Source organism: Hylobates moloch, unplaced genomic scaffold (assembly GCF_009828535.3).
Source record: "Hylobates moloch isolate HMO894 unplaced genomic scaffold, HMol_V3 SCAFFOLD_8, whole genome shotgun sequence".
In the NCBI taxonomy this organism is placed as follows: Eukaryota; Metazoa; Chordata; class Mammalia; order Primates; family Hylobatidae; genus Hylobates; species Hylobates moloch.
This window is the reverse complement of record NW_026652283.1, coordinates 68,249,842-68,276,638: the sequence shown is the minus strand read 5'-3', so window position 1 is coordinate 68,276,638 and position 26,797 is coordinate 68,249,842. Positions and strand designations below refer to the sequence as shown.

The 26,797-nt window shown below is 44.0% G+C and overlaps 1 protein-coding gene across 2 annotated transcripts in view; it reads right to left on the bottom strand.

The window, feature by feature from the left end:
- Window positions 1–775: 775 nt before the first annotated feature.
- Window positions 776–26,797, bottom strand: part of RXRG (retinoid X receptor gamma) — a 144,918-nt gene continuing 118,896 nt past the window's right edge. The window contains exons 3-10 of one of the 2 annotated variants that reach the window (XM_032159106.2): window positions 19,721–19,865; window positions 16,887–17,066; window positions 10,795–10,955; window positions 10,548–10,677; window positions 9,401–9,533; window positions 8,061–8,152; window positions 6,647–6,752; window positions 776–1,264 (exon numbers count right to left, since the gene is read on the bottom strand). In XM_032159106.2, the coding sequence (XP_032014997.1) occupies window positions 1,117–1,264; window positions 6,647–6,752; window positions 8,061–8,152; window positions 9,401–9,533; window positions 10,548–10,677; window positions 10,795–10,955; window positions 16,887–17,066; window positions 19,721–19,865 (1,095 nt within the window). In that variant the 3' untranslated portion in view covers window positions 776–1,116. The remainder of the gene's footprint in view (window positions 1,265–6,646; window positions 6,753–8,060; window positions 8,153–9,400; window positions 9,534–10,547; window positions 10,678–10,794; window positions 10,956–16,886; window positions 17,067–19,720; window positions 19,866–26,797) is intronic. The other variant, XM_058442897.1, reaches the window with a different exon arrangement.

Genomic DNA, 26,797 nt, shown 5'->3' with positions numbered 1-26,797 from the left:
GGTAAAGCAGGATTGCCATGTGCAGCTGTTCAGGCTGCACATTTACATTTACAACCCTAGGGGGTACCATGTAATTCATAGCATACATCGATTTGCGTATCAGTTAAGCCCTATTCCTGCAGATGCCAGGAACGTGAGTTGAAGACAGTGAGCTATATGGGCTGTCTGTGGTGTCAGACACAGTCTATACCTTCAAGGAGCTCATTGTCCAGCCAATGGATGGGATTCAAAAACTAGGTAAATCTGGACATCCTAGACTAGAAGGTGGGAGAGGTTTTCTCTCTTTCCCTTTTAAAAACAGGCTGCACAGGGTTAGATAAGATTAGAAAATAAATTTGGTGTACTCTAGTCTTTTGACTACTGTTGCTAGCTCATGATATAACAGAAAAATCTATTCCTTTGTTACCGCCTCCCACCAACTCCCAGAACCTGAGATCTTCCACCAACTCCCAGGACAGAGAACATCTCTCCTTTGGCCTTATACTCAATTGCCTCCAATTAGAATAAGTCTCTTTCTGCTCGTTTTTCTTAGGAGAAAAACAAAAACAAAAAACCAAGTTGATTTTGAAAGACAGCATCTCTTCCCAGTCTCCCCAGAATGTGCCCTGGGGCAAAGCTGGCTGTGCAGCAAAGCCCAGCTTAGATTCAGGTATTGTGCTCTGGGATTTATGGTCTCAGGACCCCAGCCGCAGCCTCGACCCCAGCCTCTGATATCCCTTCTCCATGTCTGAGTCGACCTCCCTGTAGCACAATAACACACCCCATGCTCCAGCAGTGCCGATTTCACATATATTATTTTATTACTTATTTGTTTGCTTTCCAGGGCAAGTGAAAAAATAATTTAAACCAATTGTATGTACAGAGGCTTGATTAGTTTTCCCAAGAACTTCCAGAAAGTCCCCCAGCCCTGTAGACAGCAAAGCGTATTACCTTTAACATCTATACAAAAGTCCACCTATAAAAGTCTTACGTGTAGAAAGGTTTTCTTTATTATAAGCATCACATTTTGGGGACAGGAAAGGGGTCAGGGTGGGAGGTGGAGGAAAGTGCAGGGTGGGGGTCCACACACACCTGCCCAGGGGTCATCCTGGGTGGGGAGGCTGTGGCTGGTGGGGCTCAGGTGATCTGCAGCGGGGTCTCCAACATCTCCATGAGGAAGGTGTCAATGGGGGTGTCCCCTATGAGCTTGAAGAAGAAGAGGTGCTCCAGGCATTTCAAGCCAATGGAGCGCAGAGCTGGGAGGCGCAGCAGCAGCTTGGCAAACCTGCAGGGAAGCCAAGAGGCATCAGGGACAGGGACGGGCATGCACTGCACACCTGCACCTGCTGGCAGGAAGCTGTCCACTTGGTCTTCTTGACCAATCGGTGATAAAAGAGCTAGAAAGGGAGACAAGGGAGTAACAGAATCTCTAAGCCTAGAGAGCTTCAGAAACAGGCTAGAGGGCTCATCAGCCTTAAAGGCAGAAGCTGGAGCACATGACCCTTCAAGAATCTTGAATTCTGTAGCCATGTCCCAGAACTGCCCTCAGCTCCCCTCATTCACGGTGGGGAAGAGGAAGAACTAGACGACTGTGTCCACTCACGTTGCCAGCTGTACTGGCTCCTCACATTCTCTGTGTCCCTCAGGTACCTGCACAGATCTGCTGAGGCACTTAGAGCCGAGCATGAGGCACTGAATGTGCTCAACCCATGGCAGCTGTCACCATTAGATGAACATGTTTGAGAATCTTACTGTAGCCATCATGCCATCAACTTGCTTTAGTTTCCAGCCCCCCATAAAAAATCTTTTTAAGAATGGGGTCTCACCATGTTGCTCAGGCTGGACCTGAGTACCTAGGATCAAGCAGTCCTCTCACCTCAGCCTCCCGAGTAGGTGGGACTACAGGCACATGCCTTGGGGTCCACAGTCACCAAATTTTTGTTGTCGATTTGTAACCAATTGTTATCAATTTTTTTTTTTTGAGACTGAGTTTCACTCTTGTTGCCCAGGCTGGAGTGCAGTGGCCCAATCTCAGCTCACTGCAACCTCTGCCTCCCAGGTTCAAGCAATTCTCCTGCCTCAGCCTCTCAAGTAGCTGCAAATACAGGCTCCCGCCACAATGCCTGGCTAAATTTTTGTATTTTTAGTAGAGACGGGATTTTGCCATGTTGGCCAGGCTGGTCTCGAATTCCTCACCTCAGGTGATCCACCCCCTCGGCCTCCCAAAGTGCTGGGATTACAGGCGTGAGCCACCATACCCGGCCAATCGTTACCAATTTTTATGGTCAACTTCTTAGTCTGTGCTTACCCTTAAATTAGGAAAAGAGGAATAGAAAATCATAGTCTCTGCCCTTGAGGAGTCTACGGTCTGTTTGGGGAGAGGATACATGCACACATGCATACACACTGACCCACACATTATCATACACACTCGCACATGCTTCACACCCATGTGCCCGCACACACATCCTCAGCACTCACACACATGCACACTCACACTCTTACACTGTCACATTCCCTAGCATACATGCACTTACACACACACCCTCACACATACACACATCCCCACTCATGTGCACTTTCACATGAACTCACATGTGCATGTACACACACCTTTACACACTCATGCATACACACATTCACACACTCTCATGCATACACACCTTCACACATACTTCACGTGTTTGCACACGCATCCACACACTCATATGCTCTCACACTATATTCATGCACATTACACACAATACACATACTCACACATGTGCACACACTCATTCTCACATATCTCATGCCTGTGGTCTCACACACATACACATGCACACTCATACTCACACACACATGTGCATGCATGCACTCACACATACGCACATGCAGACACACTCCACACTCACACTCTAACATGTTCTTACAACACGCACACACACATACCCTCACACACTCACTCATACACACCCTCACACACATTTTTCTACAACTGAGGACATTTGTTGTGAGGTTCACAAAAGGGAGAAAGACCAATATGTGAAGGAATTCATCTCCCATCTGCATGTCCTTTCGGGCACCTCTCTCTGTGACATTTTTCACTCTGTCTGTGTGACCCTCTGCGCACAGTGCAATGCCAGCTCATTTTTAACGTTATTAATGCTACTAGATATGAAGTCACTCTACTCACAACTTCCAATCAAAAGCTCAAAGACCAAAATCACATTAGTCACTGTGGCCCTAAGTCAGAGGTTTCTGGTTCCAGATGAATCTTTACTGAGTGTCACAACATTATTTCATGAAAGAGTTACAAATTAGAATTTCAGTGTTCCTTGAAAATGTGTATATTTCTATACTCATGCCATATGACATTTTAAAGAAATGTAGCAATACAAGGAAAATAAAGTGGCACCATCTAAAAAAGTAGAAATTGCTTCCCTTACATGGAAAAATTAAAGGTCTATGCCAATGGCACACATTACTTCAAAAGCCTCCAGTGGTAAAGCCCCCGAAAGCATTTGAGTGGCATCACCATTCAGGAAAGAGGTAGTTAGAGAATAAGGAGGCTGAACTCCCAGCCGTGCCTCTGCCATTAAGCTTTATGGAAGTAGGCAAAGGAAACGGCTTCTCTGTAAGTGCAAAGTTAGACTGGAATTAACTTTAAAAAATTTTTTAACTCTAAAAAGGCCAAGATTTTACAATATCCAAAATTCTAAGTATGCCATCATACTCCCCTCTTTGTTGTGTGACCTGGATTTAGGAACTGAGATCAAGGCTAATAGAAATAAACACACCCACGAATGTCACAGCATTCCTCGCCCACAGGTTAGCAGCAAGGGGCATTTATGCCTTTGAAGGTGCCTGCTGTGCATGCAAGAGAGTGTGTGTGTGAGTTCTGTGACCTGACTTTTGATCTCTGCTTTCTGATCAGAGCGAAAGCAGAACGTAGCCCCTGTGACATGCACTTCTGAAACATCTCCACAAAGTGGCAGCACTCTCCCACTGAGAAATCTGCCTCTACCTGGCTGTGCCAGGATCCCCTTCAACCAGGTTCTGCGGACCAGAGGTGAGCAGCCCTCAGCACACCCACATGCTTGGCCAGTGACACCCCTGATGTACCTACTGAGCCAACTATGTATGAACACTTGATCAGGGCAGTCAGCCTCAGTCCAAGCTGTGATGGACAAACCCAGGAGACTATGCACGGGACTCCGCCACCTCCCTGCAGTTCTAAGCTCTGCCCTAGTCCTGGCAACAAGTGTTGGCCTCTCTCCCCAGTGTGTGGAGGCAGCCCAGCTCCCTGCCAGCCATCTTCTGGCAGAAGAGTCAAGTTCCAAAGTTTTCAAAGTGATATGAATTAGAAACAACCCAAATGTCAATCACAGGGCAATGACTAAATACATTAGGATATGTTCACACTGCAAAGTATTACAAAACCATTGAAAATGATAATTTGTAGTTGTCAATAATTGAATAAAATTTCTAGAATGGCTAAGGGAAGAAAATAATACACCAAACTGTATAATTTCATATCTAGAAATGCATACACGATATGCGTAATACATAATAGATACACGAGGATACACACGAGACATAATAGATACACGACAATACTGGAAAGAAATATACCAAAATATTTACAGTAAGTTCTTATTACCTGGGGTTTTTTTTGTGACGGAGTTTCGCTCTTGTCATCCAGGCTGGAGTGCAATGGCATGATCTCAGCTCACCACAACCTGCACCTCCCCGGTTCAAGCGATTCTCCTACCTCAGCCTCCTGAATAGCTGGGATTATAAGCACATGCCACCATGCCCAGCTAATTTTTGTATTATTAGTAGAGACAGGGTTTCTACATGTTGGTCAGGCTGGTCTCAAACAACCGACCTCAGGTGATCCACCAGCCTCAGCCTCCCAAAGTGCTGGGATTACAGGCATGAGCCACCGCATATTTTTAAAAAATATTTTTATAATTTTTTTAACCAAAGCATGCATTGCTTTTATAGTTAGGAAAAAAGTGAGTTGGAGTTTTTTGTTGGCTTTTTAAGATAAACAGCAAGACAGAGACAATTTCAGGAAAATGATATGTATGACACTCATTATTTCTAATGCCCTGCACACAATATGTGCTCAAAAAATGGAAGATTTGATAGAAAGCATCCAACTCAGGGCTTCAATTAAGATGACTTGCCCAGGGCTCACACCTGACAGAGGCCAAGCTATTGCTGGCAGCCAGGTCCTGGCCACTTGCCCAGGGCTCTCTCAATCTCATCTATAGTGAACTACCAGGTTCACCAAAATCCAATCTTTTCTTCTGTTCTTTGGCATACAACAGGATACATTCTCCAGCCTCCTTTGTGCAGCTGGGCCACATGACTTGGCATCAGCTAATGAAAGTGAATGAAAAGATGAGGGCCCTCTAAGACCCAGGTCTGGCCCATATGGCCTAGCCTCTCTGCTCCTGCACCTCTTCCCCTTTCCATCATCTGGATGCAAAACACAGTATGGCTGTGGGTCATGGTGGAGACACAAGAAAAAAGGAGTCTTGGTCCCTGAGTGACGGCATGCAAGACAACCACCTCTCTGAACTGACTGCCCACCCAGATTTGTGAGCAACGAATAGATGTTTGTGTTAAACTGGTGGCGTCTGGTGGGTCTATTACAGCTTAATCTCACTAATATACTAGGCCCTGCCTATTCATTACACTAAAGGGCCAAAACCCACCTACTCAAATTCATCCACAGCCTCCAACAAAAAACACAGCTCAGTCTCTTCTGGACAATTGCTAGAGGTTGGCTTATGATTCAGGATAAACAGCTAAGTAGATATTAGACTTCACAGAGGGATAGAAACCATTAGTGAGCATTGGGAGCATGTAAAATTAATCCCCCAAACAAAATTAATGTTTTTAAGAAAGGCTTTTCCATTTCATTTCCAATTTTCTATGAGATTTGAAGATCATATTTTCTCATTTTAATTGGCATTAGCAGAGAGGAAAAACTTTGGCGTAGCTGTACTTTGGAAGAAACTTTTGAGAATATCTTTTAATAACTCAGAAATACCTATACTGCTAGATGGCCTCAGAGATCTGCTAGACCAACATCCACCTTTCCAAATGAGGAGCCCAGACTCAGACCCAGCACCTTCCCAGATGCCACACACATGGCACCCTGGGGACCAGCATCCATGTCTTCTGGCTACCAACGCCTGTATTTCCTACTGCATGGGGGTTTCTATGGGGGCAGACCAGAAAGCAATGCAGTCACACCTCAAACACAGGCTCTGTGAAATCACACAAACTGGATTCACATCACACCTCCACCCTGTGCTAGCATTACAGTCTTCAGCAAGTTACTTAACATTTCTGAGGTTCTGTTTCTTGATAGAAATTGGAGATAATAATTCCCACATTTATTCATTTGTTTGCTATTCATCCTCTATTTAAAGAGGTGTACTATGTGTCGGGCACTGCGTTATGTGTTGAGGCTAGAGGAGTGAATGGTGAGCAAGACAGATAAGGCCGCTAGCCCCATGGAATTAACATTTTTGTGGCTTTCAGCTTGTTATGAAGATTAAATAACATTTCAAAACACCTAAACAGTGCCTGCTGCACTTTAGGGGCTCAGTAGATGAAGAATGGGAGTAGTTGCTGCTGTTACTACCATTCTGCCAGCACTCTCTCTCACCTGCCTGGCTGTTCCGGATACTTCTGCTTGGTGTAGGCCTCAAGGGTGGCATAAACCTTCTCTCGCAGAGTCTCCACCTCAGAGGGGTTGGACAGGCCCTTGGCATCTAAAAGACATGACTGAGTTAGCCTTTCATTACACACCTTCCAGCAAAGGCTGGCCCCATTCTCTCTGGCCACTGTCTCTAGAGTTACTAGAGACACCCTGGATGGGGACAAGTGTGAAATAAACAAAGCTGGTCATTCGTGCCCCCTTGCTCTTCTTTCTGTGCCCAATTTACCCAAGAAACTCTTGGGGCAAAGATTTTAAACTCCATGAATAGGCAAATGTACCCACCACTGACTCTAAGGAGGAGAGCTTAATTTTATCCAGACCGTTCTCGAAATATTACCTGCACACATTTACTGAGTGCCTATTATGTGCTAAGCATGGACTGAGTGATAAGATGGGACACAAAAGCTGAATTGGCGCATGTCCTGCATTGATGAACTAATTGCCTAATTCTGGAGATAAAGCCTCTATGTGAATGACTACATAATTCTGAAGGTTCATCTTTCTTGACCACAGCAGGGTTTGCTGGAGCTGATCGCCTCCTTCTTGAAAGACTATTTTCCCTCGAGCCTCCAGGACACCACCCTTCTCATTCTGTCCCTATCTCACTGCCTGCCCCCTCAGGTTCCTTTGCTAGCTCCCTTTTCTCCCTGACCTCTAAATGTTGGCATGCCCCAGGGCTCAGTCCCCAGCCATCTTCTCTGCTCTATCTCCCCAGATGATCTCACCCCAGTGTCACAGCCTTACACAGGCAGAGGCTGACAGCTCTCAGATGCACATGGCTTCTCCCATGAAGTCCAGACTCATATGAGCAGTTGCTTCCTGGCAGCCACTCTTGGATATCTACTACCCATTTCCTATGTTAATGTCCAAAGACAAGATCCTGATTCCTACCCACCCACTCTCAGAACTTGCTCCTCATGGAGTTTTCCCCATCTCAGTGAATGAGAACTTCATTTCTCCCATTGTTCAGGAAAACAAAACTAAAAAAAAAAAAAAAAAAACCAGAGAGTCATATTTAACTCCTTTCTTTCTTTCTCATTCTGTATTCAATCCATCAGCAAATCACAGTGGCTTTACCTAGAAATATATCTAGAATGTGATCGCTCTTTACCACCCCCTTCACTGCCACCCTGGGCCACCATCATGTTTCATCTTCCCCATTTGCCCCAGACATGTGCCTGCCACACCCATTCAAAACATTTTCCAAGATGGCTCTAGCTGACACTCTGAGCTCTCTTGGATTCCTGGCTCTGCCGTCTCTGTCTCAGCTGAGATGGAGGACCAACAACATGAGAGCACTGGAGGCCGACCATGGAAGAGAGCTGAACACACACATCCCCTGGTGTTGAAGGGTGGTTACCTGGGTTAAAGAGCACAATGGCTCGCAGGCACCCCAGCTCTGACTTGTCCATCTGCATGTCTTTCATTTTGGAAACCAGCTCAGTTAGAACTCTGTTAGCAGGAAACAAGCAGGTAATGAGAAAACCATGAGTAACAGGCCAAGAGCCAATAAAATGAATTCAACCAAAATTTTTATATGCCCACTCTGTTTCCAGATGATGTACCAGTTACTAAGGGCACAGAAGTGAAAAAGATGCAACCCCTCATTGCAAGGAGATTACAGTTTAACTAAAGAACCAGACATAAAAACAAGCAGCAGCACAATGCCCAGGAATATAACTGCCATGAACAAAGTCCAAGTGGGCTCCAAAGAGGAAGCAATGAACTCCAAGCAGGGAAACGGAAAGGCATCACGGAAGTCTTAGAAATTAGAAACGCAACAGGTACAGCAAGGTAAGGGGATTGCATGTCTAGAAAAACACAGCAGAGGGCAGCATTCAGTGAACTGGTAGAAAGGTTCCGGGCACCACGAAGGGGCATGAGTCATTCCAAACACCATGTTGGGCTCTACAGGCAACATGTGGGAAAGGGCAGGGAAGTAGTAGAGACAGCTCAGTGGATGTGCACATGACCAAAGAAGACCATTTACGATGGAGGTAGAAAGGGACCACGGGGCTCTGGCATTGGACAGAGAGATTAATTTCAACTTAATTCTCCTCTTTACCAGTTCTCCATCCTCTTACTCTCAAGTCATTAACTACTCATTTTATTCAACTCTTTGTCAAATGGCTTAATTTTTCCCTTAGTATCATTTAAGGCACAGAATTTCTGTCAGGGTATCCCTGCCTGACGACGATGGGTTTGCTCCTGCTGCAGGCCTCCTTCTGAGATCATCCAGAGCCCAGCATAAACAGTCCATCTTGCCTTGCCTCTTGAGGACAGATCCTGATCCCTTTCCCATCCTTGGCTCCTAGGATAAACAGTTTACCCTCTCCACCCACAACTTACTAGCTGATGTCAAGATCTAATCTCTCCTTGGGAAATCCATTGGGAGAACAGGTTCTCCCACCTGCCTGGCAACTGTGCTGGCCTCTGAGTAGCTCTATCTTATTGTGATCTCAATCTTTCTGTTAATCTCTCCCTCATTCCCCAGGTTTATAGTTTCATGTGCCTAGTGGTCTCTGCATGGTCATGTGCAGCTAACTGTTTGGGCTGCCCATCCTCCATCCCAGCACTACCCAGAGGTTCATGCCCACATGAGAATTCATGTATATACACATGTATATCCATACATACACATGTATATACATACATACACACACATAATACACACAAATACTGGAAGCAGAAGAGAGACACCTGTCAAAGATGGAGCCGACCCCAGCACTATGGGCACTGCTCCGGTGGACATGTAAACCCGTGGCCAGAAGGATGCCATCCTGCACGGAAACTGAGCGGTGGGAGAAAGAGGCAATCAGCAATTCATTCCACCCTGCAAGGATAAGGAGGAGGTCTTGAGGGAAAACAGAACACATTCTTTCTTTATTTATAATCATCCAAGGCATGTACTATTATCCCACATAACACAAGCAGAATTGACAATCTAGGGAGGTTAAGAATTAGTTCAAGATGACACAGCTAATTAGTGAAGAAACAAAGGATAAGACTGGGGTCTCCTGACTTATGGCTCTGCACATCCCCCCACTCTCCCTCAGATGCAACCCAGAACGATAGCTTGAGGACAAGGATTCTTTTTTTTTTTTTAATCAGTCAACAAATGCGGATTGAACATTTAGCAGATAACAGTCACTATGTTAGCTGCCATGGTGGATAAAGCTAATATACCTTGCGGTTTCTGCCCCCAGGACTTGACAACCTAGTTTTGTTTCTTTGGCATTGTCTAGTAACACCCAGCACAGTCTGTAGCTTTCAGCTGACACTCAGTGAGTGCTCATTATCTAACAGGGATGAACGAGTGGACTGTTTCCCAATGTTCAGCCAATCTTCATGAAATTTCCCTGCTGGCTCAGTGACAAAGAGGAGATATGGCATATGTCAACGGCCTGCAAGTGTCCCAGAAATAGGAGGCAAGAGAAAATACAGCACACAGAGTCTTAAAATAGGAAGACAGTGGAACCCATCTAGTACAAGCTTGAGCAAACATCTTTGGCTTCTTTATCTCACCTATGAAATGGGAATACCTCTATTTGCCAATTTCATTACAATAATGAGGCACTGCTTCAAATTATCCTCAATAAAAATGATTTAATAGTCTTTTTAAAATGTATGCAAATTATAAAGCCATGGTAAAATTTGCATGGGAAAAGAGTCCCACTCCTTCATTAACGATGCTTCCTTTGGGAATGAACAACCCCGCATAGGGTTATTTCATCATCAATATGGTACACAGCTTGGACATGTTGCAGCTCCATCAGGTTACTTTTTTTAGGATCCCAAGAGCAATTTCAAAATTGTCCCAGGAAAAAAGGCAGCCAATGTGCTTTACCTGCCCGAAGCAAAATGACCTGGTCCTCTAAGGTGAGGTCAGAGAAGTGGGGAATACGCTTGGCCCATTCAACGAGGGTGAAAAGCTGCTTGTCGGCAGCATGACATATGTTGGTAACAGGGTCATTTGTCTGAAAAAGGAACAAAATACTGTGAGGGACAGGTCCCAGGACTCAAATACACCCCTTTCTCCCATTTCCAGCCCTACCCAAGAAATGGAATATACATGTGTGTCTAAGAGCACATACCGAGTTCTCCATGTTCATGTCACCATAGGATTCTGTCTTTGGTTCAACAGCAAGTTCAGCTTCTAGAATCCTCTCCACAGGCATGTCTTCATGACCACCAGTGGCACATTCTGCCTCACTCTCGGCTCGCTCTCGGCTCCTCTGTCTTTCTTCTTGCACAGCTGACATGCAGCAGGACATGCAGAGGTTACCATAATGCCCAGGACAACAGTGGGAAAGTTTATTACCCACCTAAGCCTCAATTTACTCATCTATGAAAGGGGAATCATGATCCTGAATTGGGGATGTTGGAATGTTGACAGATGAAACAAGGAAAGCAAAGCTGTTTGCTTACGCCTAAGGAGAATGAGGGGTTCTTTAGTGCATATTCTTTCCAATGCCTTATGGTGACAGCACTAGGAAGTATGCATTTTAAGCTTTAATAAACTCTAATTATATCCTCTCTTTTAATGGGCCAACCTCTCCTTGCTATCCTGCAGATCCCCACATTCTTGCTCTACCTGCTGCCTCTAAAAAGCTGTGAGCATGAAATAGTTAAGTAACAAGCACATTACTTTAAAAACTCCCTCTGTCAGATCCTATGCATCATCCTTGGCATTCACGTCCCATTAGGTCTGCCCCTAGTGCACCGGCTTGAACACAACATCACCTGATCCGACTTGTCAGGGAAGATCTTCAGGGAGCCAGCTGTGGGTATTTAGTAAGTGAAGGGGTGGAGGGATGTCACCTAGATGACATTTCAGAATCAGTGGCTCATTTTGGAGGTGGGGGAGGGTACATAGGCAAAGGTGTAGGCTGAAATTATCTCAGCCTCTCCAAAGCTTAGAGTTTTCATCAAGGTTCAGTGCAACTCTCAGAACCCTCCATGTCTATACATTAGGATTGAAAGCAGACTGCTGCCCCCTCCAATTCTATGCTCTTCATCAGGAGAAAAGTCTCTGTTGGGTTAGTTTCCATCATCTAGAAGGCTGTAGTTTCCATCTTATTCACAGCAGCAATAAACAGAATTCAATATTAGAACACATTTTTTACATCCCCAAAGTCAAGAAAATTATCCTTTAAACAGGTAACTAGCCTGAAACTCCATGACAGCTACTCCACTAGCAGCTCCTATTTCTGTTTCTCTCCCTTCCTCCCCATAGTCCACTTGCAAGAGTGCCTCCTACTCTCTGAGGAGATAATGAGCCCCAGAGGCTGCAGAATGGACTGGAACCGCGATGCCGAACGTCTAGTTTGTCATGCGAGCCATATCAGTCTCTCAAGGTAGGTCAGAGAAGGGTATGACTGCAAAAACACAACTTATACTCCAAAACTTAGTGGAGATATGCCAAAAAGCTTCAAGACAAGAATGGTACTGTGTCATTGAGAGAGAGGCAAGGAGGGTAGAAAGGAGAAAAGGAATAAGGGAAAGAGACAACAAAACAGGGTGAGAAAAAGAGGAAACAGAAGGGAGAGAGAAAAGAGAGGAGAAAATAGGGAAAAGAAGGGCAAAAAACATGTGCCTTGGAGTCAAAGAAAACTTTTTCACATATAAGTCTACCCCTTCCTTGCTAAATGGCATTGGCCATATGACTGAGCTTAGTAAGCCTCAGATGCCTTATCTGTGAAGCAGGGATTAACTGAGATAGTTAAGGCTGGTACTCTTCAGTAGTTAACTGAAATAATATTGTAGGGATGAATGAAGCAATTATAAAAACTCAATGCAAATAGTTACTTCCTCTTTCCTTTTGTGTCTTTTTACCCCCTTGGGCTCATCTCTCCATCTCTCTTTTTGGTCTCTTCCTCTCTCTCCTGTTGTTCTTCCTCCTTCTGCCTCATCCTTACTTTCTGCTCACTCTGTCAGCCTTCATTCACTGAAAACATGTAGAAACTATAATATGTATTTTTTATTATATTTGGATTTACTGGGAAATGTTGAATGCTTCTTGTATTAATTTTTTAAAGGTAAGTTATGAGCTTCTATTTGTCTTGATTTTAAAAGATGAGGGAAAGCAAACTAAGTTAAGTTTCATTCGTGGTCCTCAATCAATGTCTTCTAGAGATTTGTAACACCCAAGGAAAGTAACCTTCAAGCTTCAGAGAAAATATCCTTGGTGTCAGGGAATTTGATTCTAGTTCTGGTTTTGCCATTAACTGAGCAAACCCTTTGCTATTCACTTTTCCTCTTTGTGCCTTAAATCTTCCTGTCATAAATGAGGAGTCATATATTGTTATTGGGGGGTAGCTTCTACGTGTCAGACATTCTGAGCTACTGTTACGACACACATCAGGGTACTTCCAGGGAACCCTGGGTGATCAAAAATAGAACCAAACTCCTGCCTTAGGGAAGGATTTTAACCATTCATCCAACATGTGTTTATTTTGCACTTATTACAATAGCCAAAATTTATGAAGCTCTTTCTCTGTGTCAGGAATTATGCTCAACATTTTAGATAGATTACATTTCATTTAATCCTCACAATAATGCTCTGACATACTACGAGCCACAGAGAAACTAGTAACATATCTGAGGGCATGTGGTAGGCCATGATGGAGCCAGCACATGCACCCACAATGGCTCCTCCTGGGCCCATCTCTAACCTCTCAATACTGCCTCCAAGGTACTGGGCTAGGTCTATTAATAAAGACCACAGAGGGCTCACAAGGATACCAATGCACCCATGAGCAGCCTCAAAGGCAATCCATTCTCCAGTCTTGAAACTACACGTATATGACAAGAAATCATGGAAATAGACATTCCAGAATTCCTGAGGTGGCCCACGAATCAGAGGATCCCAGTCCTATACAGGGTCTGCCATGTGCTTGCTGTGTGAGCTTGCGCAGGTCCCTAGGCTCTCCAAACCTCTAATTCGTCTTTCAGGAAATGGACATGTTACATTAGAGAACACAAAATGTCCACTCTAGCTTTAACATTATTTATCCTAAAAGGGCAACAGGTCCTGGCCCCTGATCCCAGGCAGGTAAATTCTGTGCCTACCCCAATTCCATCTCTTTCTCTGTGTGATTCCATGGTCTCTCTGTTATCTGCTCCAGGATGTTATTATTCTTGTCCTCAAGAAAGTGTTCAAACTGAGCCCCAAATTCTATAAATCAAGACCAGAAACAATGGCGGTGGACAGGCTATCCAGTAGCCTTTTGAAATGCGCCCCCTTATATAGTCAGAGGAGGAATTGATTCACTTCTTTGTCTTCTCTTCGTCAGGGTAAATGGTGCCAATCTCTTCAGAAAGTTCCCTAAGAGCTCCTTTCCCTCTCCTAATTTTTACTACTCAGCTTTTCACTATTCTTTCTGTTTCTCCACATTCTTTTAAAAAATGCAGGAACAAAAATTGGGTCCAACTTTCTATTAAAGTACCCAAACCATACAAGAAGGAGTGCCCAGTCTCTTACAGTTCGCATGTCCCTGTTTTCCTTCCTTTTTAAAAAACATTTAATGAACCACAGTTCCCAACATTTAGCCTATTGACCACTCTGTCCCTAACTGCGCTGGGGATATTCAGCCTGCGTTTTCAGAGATGGATTAGACTAACTCTAGAGAAATAGAAATGATGGTTTCTCTGACTGAGACCATTCACTTTCTTTTAATTCAATATCATGTGCTTAATGGAAACTGTTATTGTCCCAAGTCAATCGCAAACTTATCTCAAGTGTTTTAGGAGGAAAAAAAATGACCCTGCAGCCACTGGACTCTTGTTAATGGGAGAAATACTTGTAGTCATTAGTTTCATTTTGATAATCATGGTGGGGGAAGCTCCAAGGAGTATCAGTTCTATCCTGGTGGAAAAAAGATGTTCTTCACCAGCAGGTATTTCATATCATATGTTCCAATCTGTAACATCATTGATCCCACTGCCACAGCAAGTATGACATAAGCACAGAGTAGGCACTCAGCTAATACTCAATGAATAAATGAATGAGTCATTTTTAGGAGCTCCTGCACTTCTAAAACTTCTGATTTCAGCATTCAGTTTAAACTATTCATTCAACAATTTATTAAATGGCTACAATGTATTAGTCACTGGTGATAAAGCAGTGGGGGAAAGAAGCAGATGAAGCCCCCGCCTTCATGGATACAGACAGTAAACAAGATAAGTACAAGTGTTAGATCATGATAAGTGCTGTGTAAAAGAGACAAGGAAGGGTTGGGGGTGGCTGGTGCAATTTTAGATGATATATCCAGGCAAGGCTTTACCAAGAAAGTGAGAATTGGGTAAAGATACGAAGGACGAGAAGAAGTGAGCCATGCAGATACCTGAAAAAAAAAAATCATTCTAGACAGACAGCAAGTGCAAAGGCCCTGAGGTGGGTGCATCCCTGGTATAGTTGAGGATCACCAAAGAGGCCAGGAAGGCTGAGGCTGAGAGACAACAGGGCATCCAGACTATGTACAACGTTAAGTCATGACAAAGATTTTTGCCTTTTTTTCTGGGTGAGAAGGAAAGACATTGGAGTATTTTGCTGAAGGAATACCTTGACCCAATCTACTTGTTCAAAGCCTCCCTCTGGCTACTGTGCTAAGAAGAGACTGTAGAAGGACAAAGATGGAAGCAGGGAGATGTCTTAGGATGCTATGTAGATCACTACAAAAGATACAGTTAGCTTGGATTGGGGAGTTAGTGGTAAAAGTAGTGAGACATGGAAAGATTCTGGGCATAGTTTGAGGAAGGGACAAGATTTCCTCACCCACTGCATGTGGTGTGTGTAAAAAGAGGGAAGTCCATGGTTTTTGTTCTGAGCAACTGGAAAATAAGTGGCCATTTCCTGAAAGGGGAAGACTGTGTGAGGAACAGGCTGGGGTGTGGGGCAGATTTTCAGGAGCTGAGATTTGGGTCTCTCACTTTTGAGGTTGCTGTTAGATATCACAGCGAGGGCCGTCCTCAGTTCCTTCACAACCTGGCAGGGAAGGAGACAAAGACTAGGGCTGATCTGAAAGTCAGAGACCTGGGGTCAGTTCGTTGCCTGCCTTTGGCACCTCGGAAAACTCCGTTCACCTCTCTGAGCCTGTTTTCTCATCTGGCGGACGGTTACAGTTGATTAGGTGACTCTGTAAGGCCGTCTCTAGCATCTTGACATGTTAAGATTGCAAGAATTTGTTTGCTCATGGGTGACATTCACTTTTAGCAGGGACACAAAGAGCCCATCTTCATTGACCCTTTCAGTAAGATGCCCTCTCCTCACAGAAAAGAAGTTCCTCAAGAATGAGGAGCGTGCTGGGCCTGACTGAACTCCTTGTTCTTATTTCCTAAAGACAGGCAGGACCTTCTTACTCTAAAATCTATTAAGATTCACCACTATCCCCATGTCCCTGCTTGAGCTCACTAGTTAATTAACTGCCCACTTCAATTTATCTGTGCTACTTAATGGAAAGACTTTTCCGCCTACTAACGGAACAGAAAGCACCTTCTGAGGTTTTTTTCTCTCATACTAGAATACCCAGCTAAACCACACTATAAATTAAAAGATGTGATGGTTTCAACACACAGTGGTGGTCTCTCTGAATGGGAAGGCTAGGTCTGTCAAACCTGTGTAATGCCAGTAATGCCAAAAGATGATGGAATATACCAATATCAAAGACTTGATAGCAGACCCAGGTAAGAAACTCGGTGAGTGAAATCAAACCTGCAGTTTTCCCCAGAGAGAGATCTAGGATTAGAGGAGAAAAGTCACCTCCACCCTGAAGGTCAGTCTGACGATCCATTGGTAAAGCAGAGCATAAGGACCCTGAAACCTTGGCTCTGAGACTTGCTGCCTGGTTATTGGAAGAAAAAAAGGAGACGGTCCAGTTTGGGGATCACCATCTGGGCTCCAGAAGAGGATGGGTAAATGTGGAGGAGGAAGATGCCTCTTGCCCTCTCTGCTCTGGAGAGACACATTTCCTAGGACAAGGGTACATTCAATTGCAATACACGAGTACCCAAAGTCATCCTTACTTCCTATTCAGACTTTTCTTTAGAGCCCTGCGGGGAAGAAGTTTGAAGTGGAGATTAGGATGACTTTGGGCACCATGACTTCTCGTGTATTGCAGTTGAATGTCCCATTGCCCTAGGAAATGCCTCTCTCCAGACACGAGTATTGGAACTGAATGTGTCTCACCTTCCCTCTTCATGCCCATGACAAGGCACTTCTGATAGCGACAGTACTGGCAGCGGTTGCGCTGACGCTTGTCAATGAGGCAGTCTTTATTATCCCGACACGTGTAGATGAGGTCCTTCCTTATCGTCCTCTTGAAGAACCCTTTGCAGCCTTCACAACTGTATACCCCGTAGTGCTTTCCTGGTTAGAAGAAAAGAACATTCTATAGATTGTTCTTGTGTTTATTTCGATCTTTCATTCAAAAGAACCTCTTGGCTCTTCCCCAGAGAAACAGGCATATCACTTGGGCATTGGGACAGAAAGCAAATAATCACTAGCAGAGAATGCAGGCTTGATCACAGGAACCAAACTAAGACACAGCAAATACACTTTTCCTTGTGTCTTTCCTCTGCATTACTAATTCCAGATAGAATTATTAGAAAATTCCTAAAGCTAAGGCTTTCTTTATATTTATTTTATGAAGGCAACTTTTGGGTTTAGTTAAGCAAATGTTCTGCCTCCATTCAAAACATTAGTGTAAGTAATAAATAAAAATATAAATGCTTGTCACATATTACCTAGCAGGAAAAGAACCCCAACTTAACTAATATTTCCTATAATTGAGACCCAAGTTCTTAGGAAACCTATTTAAATTTATTATCCTTTACCATAAACTATGAACAGAATTCTGAGTTATGAATTCTTAAGTGCTGTTGACTATTGAGGAAATTAATTGCTGTTTGATCTTTATATCATCATGTGACAATCAAGCTATGACATAAACATCTGATAGAAGCTGATTTTACAGCCGGGCATGGTGGCTCACGCCTGTAATCCCAGCACTTTGGGAGGCCGAGGTGGGCAGATCACTTGAGGTCAGGAGATTTGAGACCAGCCTGGCTAACATGGTAAAACCTCGTCTCTGTTAAAATATATATATATATACACAAAAATTAGCCACGCATGGTGGCGCATGCCTGTGGTCTCAGCTACTCCAGAGGCTGAGGTATGGGAATCACTTGAACCCTGGAGGCGGAGGTTGCAGTGAGCCAAGATCACGCCCCTGCACTTCAGCCTGAGTGACAGAGCAAGACCCCGTCTCAAAAACAAAAAAAAAGAAGGTGATTTTGCTTAACCCAGACTAACTTCTTGCATATTTCATTGCGCTTATTACCTGCTCCACACATGCAGTTTTCAATTACCCTAAGCAGGGGCGGCTAACTTGGGTCAGGAGAGCCACCAAGCCCATCCTCACACAGGCATCATGAATCAATCACAATCCTTTTTCTAGGTAGAAGTCTTCTCAATACCAGGCACTATGCTTGATTGATTGAAATTGCAGAACTTCAAAAATATAAGGAAACAAATCATTCAAAACATATTTATGTCTGATTATTTGAACATAATATGTGATGTCATTGAGCTACAGAAGTGACATGACTTTCTAATTCTGTTTTACTTAGGTTTCCAGCATCTCAGGAGTTTACAGATAAGAGGAAGCCACTCTAAGATGAAATGATGGTTAGAGATAGCCTGCCTGAAGAAAAGCCGGCCTGTGCCTCATTAGTTTACCATACTACAGGCTGGCTTTTCACCTTGCTGAACTCACAGCAATGATAAATATAGGATTTTATCTTGGGCCCAGAAAACCTAGTGATCTCAGCTCTGAAATATTTGTCTTAGAGAAATATGGGACCAATTTTTCAACTGTGTGACATAGTCATTCCCATGGCTTTTCAATATTTAAATGAACCTCATAGACTTTCAACTAGAACAAGCATAGCAGAGAAAACACTGTCAGGCTGTGGCTGGTGTGCTGTTATGGCAGTGGCCAAGTCTGCATGATTTGGGAAATATTTTTTGAGAGCAAGAAAACATCAGCCATTCAGCTAGGTAAGTTCTAGGTGCCTGGAACTTTCAATGGAGTGACATTCTTTAGTGGCTTTGGTGGCATTAAGAGCATAAGGAAATATTCAGTTAACCCTCATGGACAGCTACAGAAAAGAGAATAACCTCCTCTTATTATTATTTTTCAAATAATCAAATCGGAGATTCAGATGTGTTCAAAATTGGTGGGGAGGGAAATATGGGGCAGGAAGAATGGAGAGGAAAGAAGCAAGGAAAGAAATGACTGAGAAAAGGAGAAGAGAATCAAAGATAAGTTGGTGAAAGCACATTTATTTCTGCCTATAAAAACCTATTGAAAACCTAGAATGTTATAGCAAGAGATACACTAAAATATTAAAGGGTTTATTTTTCTTGGGGACATTATGGGTAATTTTTTTTACTTTTCTGTGCAGTTTTCTAGTTCGTTCAAATCCTCTACATTAGGACATTATTTTTACAATTGCTTATTTGGGAGGGGTTTTTCTTAATACTTTTTTTTTTTTTTTTGAGATGGGGTCTCATTCTGTGGCCTAGGCTGGAGTACAGTAGCGTGATCATGGCTCACTGCAGGCTTGACTTCCCAGGCTCAAGCTATCCTCCCACCTCAGCCTCCCAAGTAGCTGGGACTACACCAAAGCACTGGGATTACAGGTGTGAGCCACCACACCCAGCAGAAATACTTGATAATCACAACAGCTTCTGTCTCTCAGATACAGGTGTAATAGTGTGACTCCAGAGAAGGGTTTCTGCAATGTTTCCTGTAAATCTCATCCTCAAAAAATAAAGCCATCCTTTAAATTCATCAAAACGGCAGCCTGTGAACCCAGTGACATAAACGTATAGGTGGGTCCCCATTTAGCCCATCCTAAAGGGCCATTTTCCTTTCATTGAGTACAAAGTATCCAGGAAGACAGTGAGCAGCCCCTTCTCTGTGGCACTTTTCGGGGAGTGTCTGCTTCTGCATGTACCTGAGGATCTGTCTCCACAGATGGCACAGATGTGTTTAACCAGAGATCCGGGGCTGGTGGATGGGTAGTTCATGTTTCCAATCCCGGGAAGCCCTGGTAAGGGCTTGATGTCCTCTGAACTGCTGACACTGTTGACCACATTTAGCTGCAAGAGAAAAAAATACTGTAAAGCACAGAGCCAGAGTAAACTCAATCCCCAAGGCCTAAGGCAATGAGGGCATACTCAAGAAAAAACAAGTTCTATTTCAAGAAACAGCTTCTAAGTACAGAGTATTTGAAACTGCCTATCTGTGAGATGAACTTAAGGGAGGGATAAAAGTGCCATAGGAGGAACAAAATTATTTCTAGAAGCCAAAACCTAAACCAAAAATCACAACACATCTCCATTAGAGTCTCTCTGCTTTTATTCATTTTACTCATATGTTTTATTTAAGCTAGAAATCCATGCCAAATTACACACCCAGGACAATGTCAACTGTGTATTTTAAAATTTTTACCAACTATTGACTGCCTATTCAGCTGTGCTGCAAAAGGAACTATGACCCTCAGGCTAAAGACTTACACTCTAAGAGAGCCAAGCAAAAAAATGCAAATTCATTCATTAGTCAATCAACAGACATTCCCTGGGCACTCAGCATGCTAGACACCGTGCCAGGCTCTGGGGTACAAAGGCAAAGAAAAATACACACCCAGAAGGAGTTCACAGTGAAATGAAAAAGGACATGTGTAATGGTCACCTCTGCAAGCACACTGAAGATGCTAACTCAAATACATCCTTTATTGTAAGTTAATATCACCTCCGCATCACCATCCCTGTATCTCCCAGTGCTCTTGGTAAGATTCCTCAGAAACTGCGTCTAAGTATCTTGTGTTCACCAAAGAAAGCAAGTTGAATAAATTTGAGCCAGCCATCCAATCAGCAATAGAAACCTAGAAGGTATATCTCTCATTCCTCAAAAAGGTACAATGTCATCAAGGAGTCAGAACATGCACAAAAAAATAAGAACACTTACAAGCAAGTTCAAATGAAGGTGGTGCAGGATATGCATGTGCGTAAGTGTCCAATAGAGGTAAATGTTTAGGGGTTAGGAACCACTGACTTCCCATGGTTTGTCTGAATTTTGAATCATATTGCCTAACCAAAGTGACAATAATTCTCAAACTGAATCAAAGGTATGATTTTCCTCTCTATTCAAGGCCTTTGGGACAGAGGAAATGTTCAATAAAACAGAAACTACAATAGAACCTAAGCTAGGTTCCTTCTAAATTCATGAGCTTTTTCAATTCACTAAGCAAATATTTATTGAGTGCAGGAGGCAAACAGAGGCTCTCGATTAAACATTATGAGAGATACAAAAAAGAAAAGACACAGCCTTTGGTGCTTTGTTTTGAAATCAACATCACTATTAATTTTTAAAAATTAATTTGCATAATAAACGACAACACATGTGTGATAGAAGAATTCTCTCTTCCTGCACCACCCCTTTTTTTATACAAGGCTATGAGAAGACATGTGGAACTTGTAACCAGTAGTTTGCTTTGTTTTCATGTAGTAAAGTGGTTCTCAACCCTGGGGGCTTTGAAAAAAAAACATGGACCACATCCATGTCTTGAGATTATGATTCCATGAGTCTGAGGTAGGGCCTTGGCTCTGGCATTTCTTTTTTTTTTTTTTTTTCTTTTTTTGAGACGGAGTCTCGCTCCGTCGCCCAGGCTGGAGTGCAGTGGCACCATCTCGGCTCACTGCAAACTTCACCTCCCTGGTTCAAGCAATTTCCCTGCCTCAGCCTCCCAAGTAGCTGGGATTACAGGTGCATGCCATGACACTTAGCTAATTTCTTTGTATTTTTGGTAGAGACAGGGTTTCACCATGTTGGTCAGACTGGTCTCTAACTCCTGACCTCAGGCAATCTGCCCGTCTTGGCCTCCCAAAGTGCTGGGATTACAGGGGAGAGCCACCGTGCCTGGCTAGCTCTGGCATTTCTTAATTTCACTAGATGACATTAATGTGCATCCAGGGTTAAGAACCACTGCCGTAGCGTAACTTCTAGGCAATAACTTTCCTCAAGTGCCTCAAAGAAATAGAGATTAGCACTTGGATCCGACTCATGAAATAGAAGAACTTCAGGTCAGATGACCCCACAGAGAGAGCCCTCTAGCTGACCACGGCTCTGTCCCCAAGTCCTTAGAGGGACAAGAAAATTCATGAGAATAAGGAAGAAACTACCATCACCTGAGGTTCAAGGGGACCTCACCCTTCCTTCTCCTCCCACCCCCAACTCCAGCAGGACCAGCTCCACTGCCACCAGCCAGCAGCAACCACAGAAAGTAATGATTGCCATTGCTACCATCTATGGAAAGCTTGCTCACTGCTAATTAATTATGTTAATCCTCTCAACAACCCTAAGAGGTCTTCCTATTTACAGACAAGGACATTGAGCCTTAAAGTGGGTTTATTCATTTGTTTATTCAGGAACAATATGGAGATCCAAAACGGAGGGAGATGCAGGCACTGCCTTAAGGAATTGGCCATTAATGAGATTAAAAGTCAGTTTGGATAATTTAGGAAGGAAAGATCACATGCTGTTGAGATCAGGGAAGTCTTCATGAAGGAAGTGGCATTTGAGCTGGGATGTGACAGCCTTCAAAAATGGGTAGGATTTGGATGGGCTAGTGATGGGCAGAAGGCTTCGACAGCGGAGGCCTAGAGGGAAGCCCAAGTGTTTGTGGAGCAAACATGTCTAGTGGATGGATGGGAGATAATGCTGAGAACTGGGCTATGACAAAGCCTAGAAGCTGAATTGACTGGCTAGGAGAATGGATTTAGTTTGGGAAGCAATAAGCAGCCACTAGAGGCTTGGAGGAGAGAAATAATTACCTGAAACTATCTCAGTAATATAGTAAATGAGGTACAGCATGAGGAAAGATTACAGAAGACATCCAAGGCTATTGCACCTGCCCAGATACCAGGTTAGGTACCTTACCAGGTCTGACTGCTTGGAGCCAGAACCCCAAGATCCTGGATCCCAGATCATCATTCCCCATTCATCACATTGTCTGCCTTGGGTGAGAGGTGATCCTCAATCCTCAACTGCCCTAGCAGCTTCCTTCTTCACCTCCTTGGCCAGGAGCCCCTGAAGGAGCAGACTTGCTTTGGGGCACTTTCTCCCCAGTCTGAGCCAGCAGCCCCTCTCCAACACTCCTCCTCTTCATGAGTGGATAGTGGCAGGAGGGGCAGTGAGACAGGTGGGTTGATGTTTTCTCTGTCCATCTCTCTGGCTGGCTTGGGATTTGTTTTGGGCTCAGAGCAATGGCAGATGAGATCAAAGGCAGCCATCAGAGCATAAACCCATTAGCTGCCTGGTCCCCAAGTCCCCCAGTCCCGGCTGTCTTGTTCCATTAGAAACAGTCTACTGAAATAAGCACTTTAGAGCCGGGATTCACCAGGCAACTCCTATCTGCTGCTGCACGCAAGCCGGCTGCTCCCTGAGAACAGGAAAGAAACATACTTGTCTGCTGGATTGTCTTCCCTTTTGCAGACTCAGCCAGGGACCAATTCATTCTGCACACTTCTGGAGCCATCCTTGAACATTGAGTCCTGCATTTCTGAACTGCGTTCAGCCCAAATCCTTCCACCAAAGGTTAGGCTGCAGGCAGGCACTCCTGTTCCAGGGAGCAGAACTCTTATAGTGGCACAGGCTTAATCTAGTTAGGGCCTTCATCATGAGGAGTAATAAGCCTGGACATCCAACATGGGTTTGGTCTAAACCTGCAACTTCCTAATCAGATCACTTCACTTAGCAAAGACTCTATTTCCCCATTTCTAGGTGAGTGTGTGTGTCGCTGGGGGAGTGGGGAGGGAGGTTGAGGCTTCAAGTCTTTTGTCCTGGCTTAACCAGATCTGCTTTTATCTTATGTGTATATCGGTCTTTCAAATATGCTTTCATCTGAAGAAAAGACTTGATGACTTAATTTTTTTAAATCATCAGATGAGATGAACTTTAAGGTCTATTCCAGCTCTAACATTTGCAATTTTTATTTATTTTCTATAAAAATGCAAACAGACTTGAGAGGATAATAATTCAGTTATCAATAAATATCTAAGCAGAAATTAGCAATGATAGAACCCAGGTCAGGCTGCAGAGTTCACGAGGGGAGAAAAAGACAGGAGTATTGCAAAGATCTGTGAGGCCCGTTCCGGACTCCAGCCAGCAGACATCATGCTGACAAAGATGCAGTATCAAACATACACACACAAACACACTCAGAAAAATGTTTTCTATATCACATTATCTACAAAGTGCATAAATATCTTCCCAATGATAATATTGATGTCTTTAGAAATTGCATCACTCCACTTAGATGCTCCCCAGGGTAGGGATTAAATCTCATACACATTTTTCGTATCTCCAATGCCCAGTACTGGGCCTGGTTCAATAAATGCTGGTTGAAATGAACTTCTCTAGAACCTCTCAGAAACACAGTACACCTGAATTACCTAAGTGTATAATACTATCACCTGGGAATAATCCTAATAATACCAAGTTACTTCTATAGAGCATTGCATGTCTTGAGAAGTGATTTTTAAATCCACATCTTCTTTGACATGCCTAAAAAAATCCCTGTAGGGTAATCAGGGCAAGTATTTGTAACCCCAAGATAAAGAAAAGGAAACTGAAACAGAAACAAGATAAAGTGGTTTGCAAAAGATTACACAATTCCTGCCTTCATCGTACCAGTTCCGATCTCTTTATTCCTCAAGATCAAAAATCCAACAACTGCAAAAAGAGAAGCTCAAACAACGAAATGACAGAGCACAGAGGAGACTGTCCCTGCCTGCTGCTCCCAACCCTAGACACTTCCTCCTCCCTGCACCCCCAAATTGTACTTATGCGAGACCCAGGTCACAGAATGAACATGCTTCCATCATGAATCCCTCTCAGACCAGTCCTGGGTGAGGAAGGCAGGTTGCATAGGGATAATCTGCCCAGACGATCCAGAGTGCAGCTCACTGTAGCTCACACCAAGGCCTTTTGTCCAGTGTCATCTCGTTAACCGGGCAAAGCATTGCTACAGTGTGGTTCCGGAGCCCAAGCCCAGAACACTGCTCAGGGTCTCAGTCTGCTGAGCTTCCCCAGCACTTGGCAAGCTTAATATAGCTCCCCAAAGCCAAACTTGGCCTTGGCCTCTGCACACAGCCCAGTTGGCCAGGACCAAAGCTTCCATCTGACCTTTCAACCCCAATCCCTCTGTACAGACATGTGGTCCAGGAATAGCGGCCCTGCTACTCACACAGCTCTGAAGATGAATTGACTGGCCAGGTTTGGCTCAATCAGACTCGAGTGTGGTTGCTAAAAGCAGCCTCAGAGGGATGGTGCCTTGCCCAATTCCTACCCACAGTATCTGTCTACCACCTCACCCTATTTTATTTCTTTTTAGATATTACGATTTTTATTTGAAACTATCTTGTTTATTCCTTAGGTTTTTGCCTGTCCAGCCTGCTATTGTGTAATTGCCATGAGAGTAAAGACCTTGGCCACCTTATTCCATGCTCATCCCTAAAACCTAGGACAGTATCAATTAGTACCTGATGCATAGTAGGTCCACATAAATAGTTATTGGGATGAATGTCAATGCCCTTTGCAAAACTGTACTTTCATCCCAAAACTACAATGTGCTTTCTGTCTCTAACTACCAGATCTTACTTGCCTTCCTGGACTCTGTTCACAGGAAAGAAAGGAAATAAACAAACCTCATACATTATGAAGCATAGGGTATCAATGGCCCTGCTGATTACAGTGGGTGGGGGTGGCATAAATACATGTACACCCCCACTGCTGCCCCATCCCCACTCCTCTGAGCAGTTTTATACTCTCACTGGTGTCAAGGAATATATATTGAGCAGTTTATAGGTCCCTCTCTTTGCTACCTTCAGGTCTGCTCCTGCGTCTATGACAGCACACAGGCAGCACTGAAGCGCAATGGATCTGCATAATGTGGCCACCTCTCCCACAAGATTCCCCGGGAGCACTGATTATCCATCTTTTAATCCTTGGCAGCCAACAGGAAGATCTTGGGGTCACTGTGCAGGTCAGCATATATCACAGCATTAGGCAAATGCAGGGTTATGAACACAGGGCTGCAAGCCAGGGGACAGGTTTTCATTGTGGCTCTGTTTTTGACTGGCTGTGTGAGGCTGGACAAGTCGCTTGGGCTCCCCAAGTCTTGGTACTTCATTTGTGGAATAAAGGGTTTGGACAGAATGAGCGATCCTCATTTGAGCAAGAGTGGGGCAGTTAGGATCCCCTGTGGGGCTTTTGCTACCTGCACAAGGGCCAAAATATGGGATGAGAGAGAAATGTGTACTCTGAAAAAGGTCCTACAGGTGAGAACCACAAGATTAGAAACTGGGGTGAAGATTACTGGCCAAATTATACCCAATAAAGTAGTTTATTTGGCCTGAGGAATGTTTTAAAAGTCTTTGAATTTGAACAGCTTTGAGGGAGCAGGGCAGCTCTCCACACCTGCCCCATAGACTTACACACCCCTTCCTTCACTCACCTGTGTTACCTGACAGGCCCCAGCTCCTGGAATCCCTACACTAGCTGATCTCTAAGGCCATCTCCAAATTATCTAATCTATGGAGCAATACATTTTTGAAGTCCTTACTGGCTCTTTGCTATAACTCCACATGAATTTGCTTTCAGACCCCTAGAATATGAGGTGTCTCAGAGGAGACTCTAGGCACGGTCACTGAAGTTCTCTCTGGAGTAGCAGAAAATGCTGACATAAAAGGAGCCCTTCCTCCTCTCCAAAACTATATTCAAAGGAGGCTTTGGGACTGCGTTAGTCAGTGATCTCCAGAGAAACAGAATCTATAGGAGGTGTGTGTGTGTGTGTGTGTGTGTGTTTTAAATTTTATTATAAGCAATTGTCTCACATGATTTTGGAGGCTGATAAGTCCCAAGATCCACAGGGTGAGTCAGTGAGCTGGAAGCCCAGAAAAGCTCGTGGCATACTCCAAAAGCCGGCAGGCTTGAGACCCAGGAAGAGCAAATGCTTCAGTTCAAATTCAGA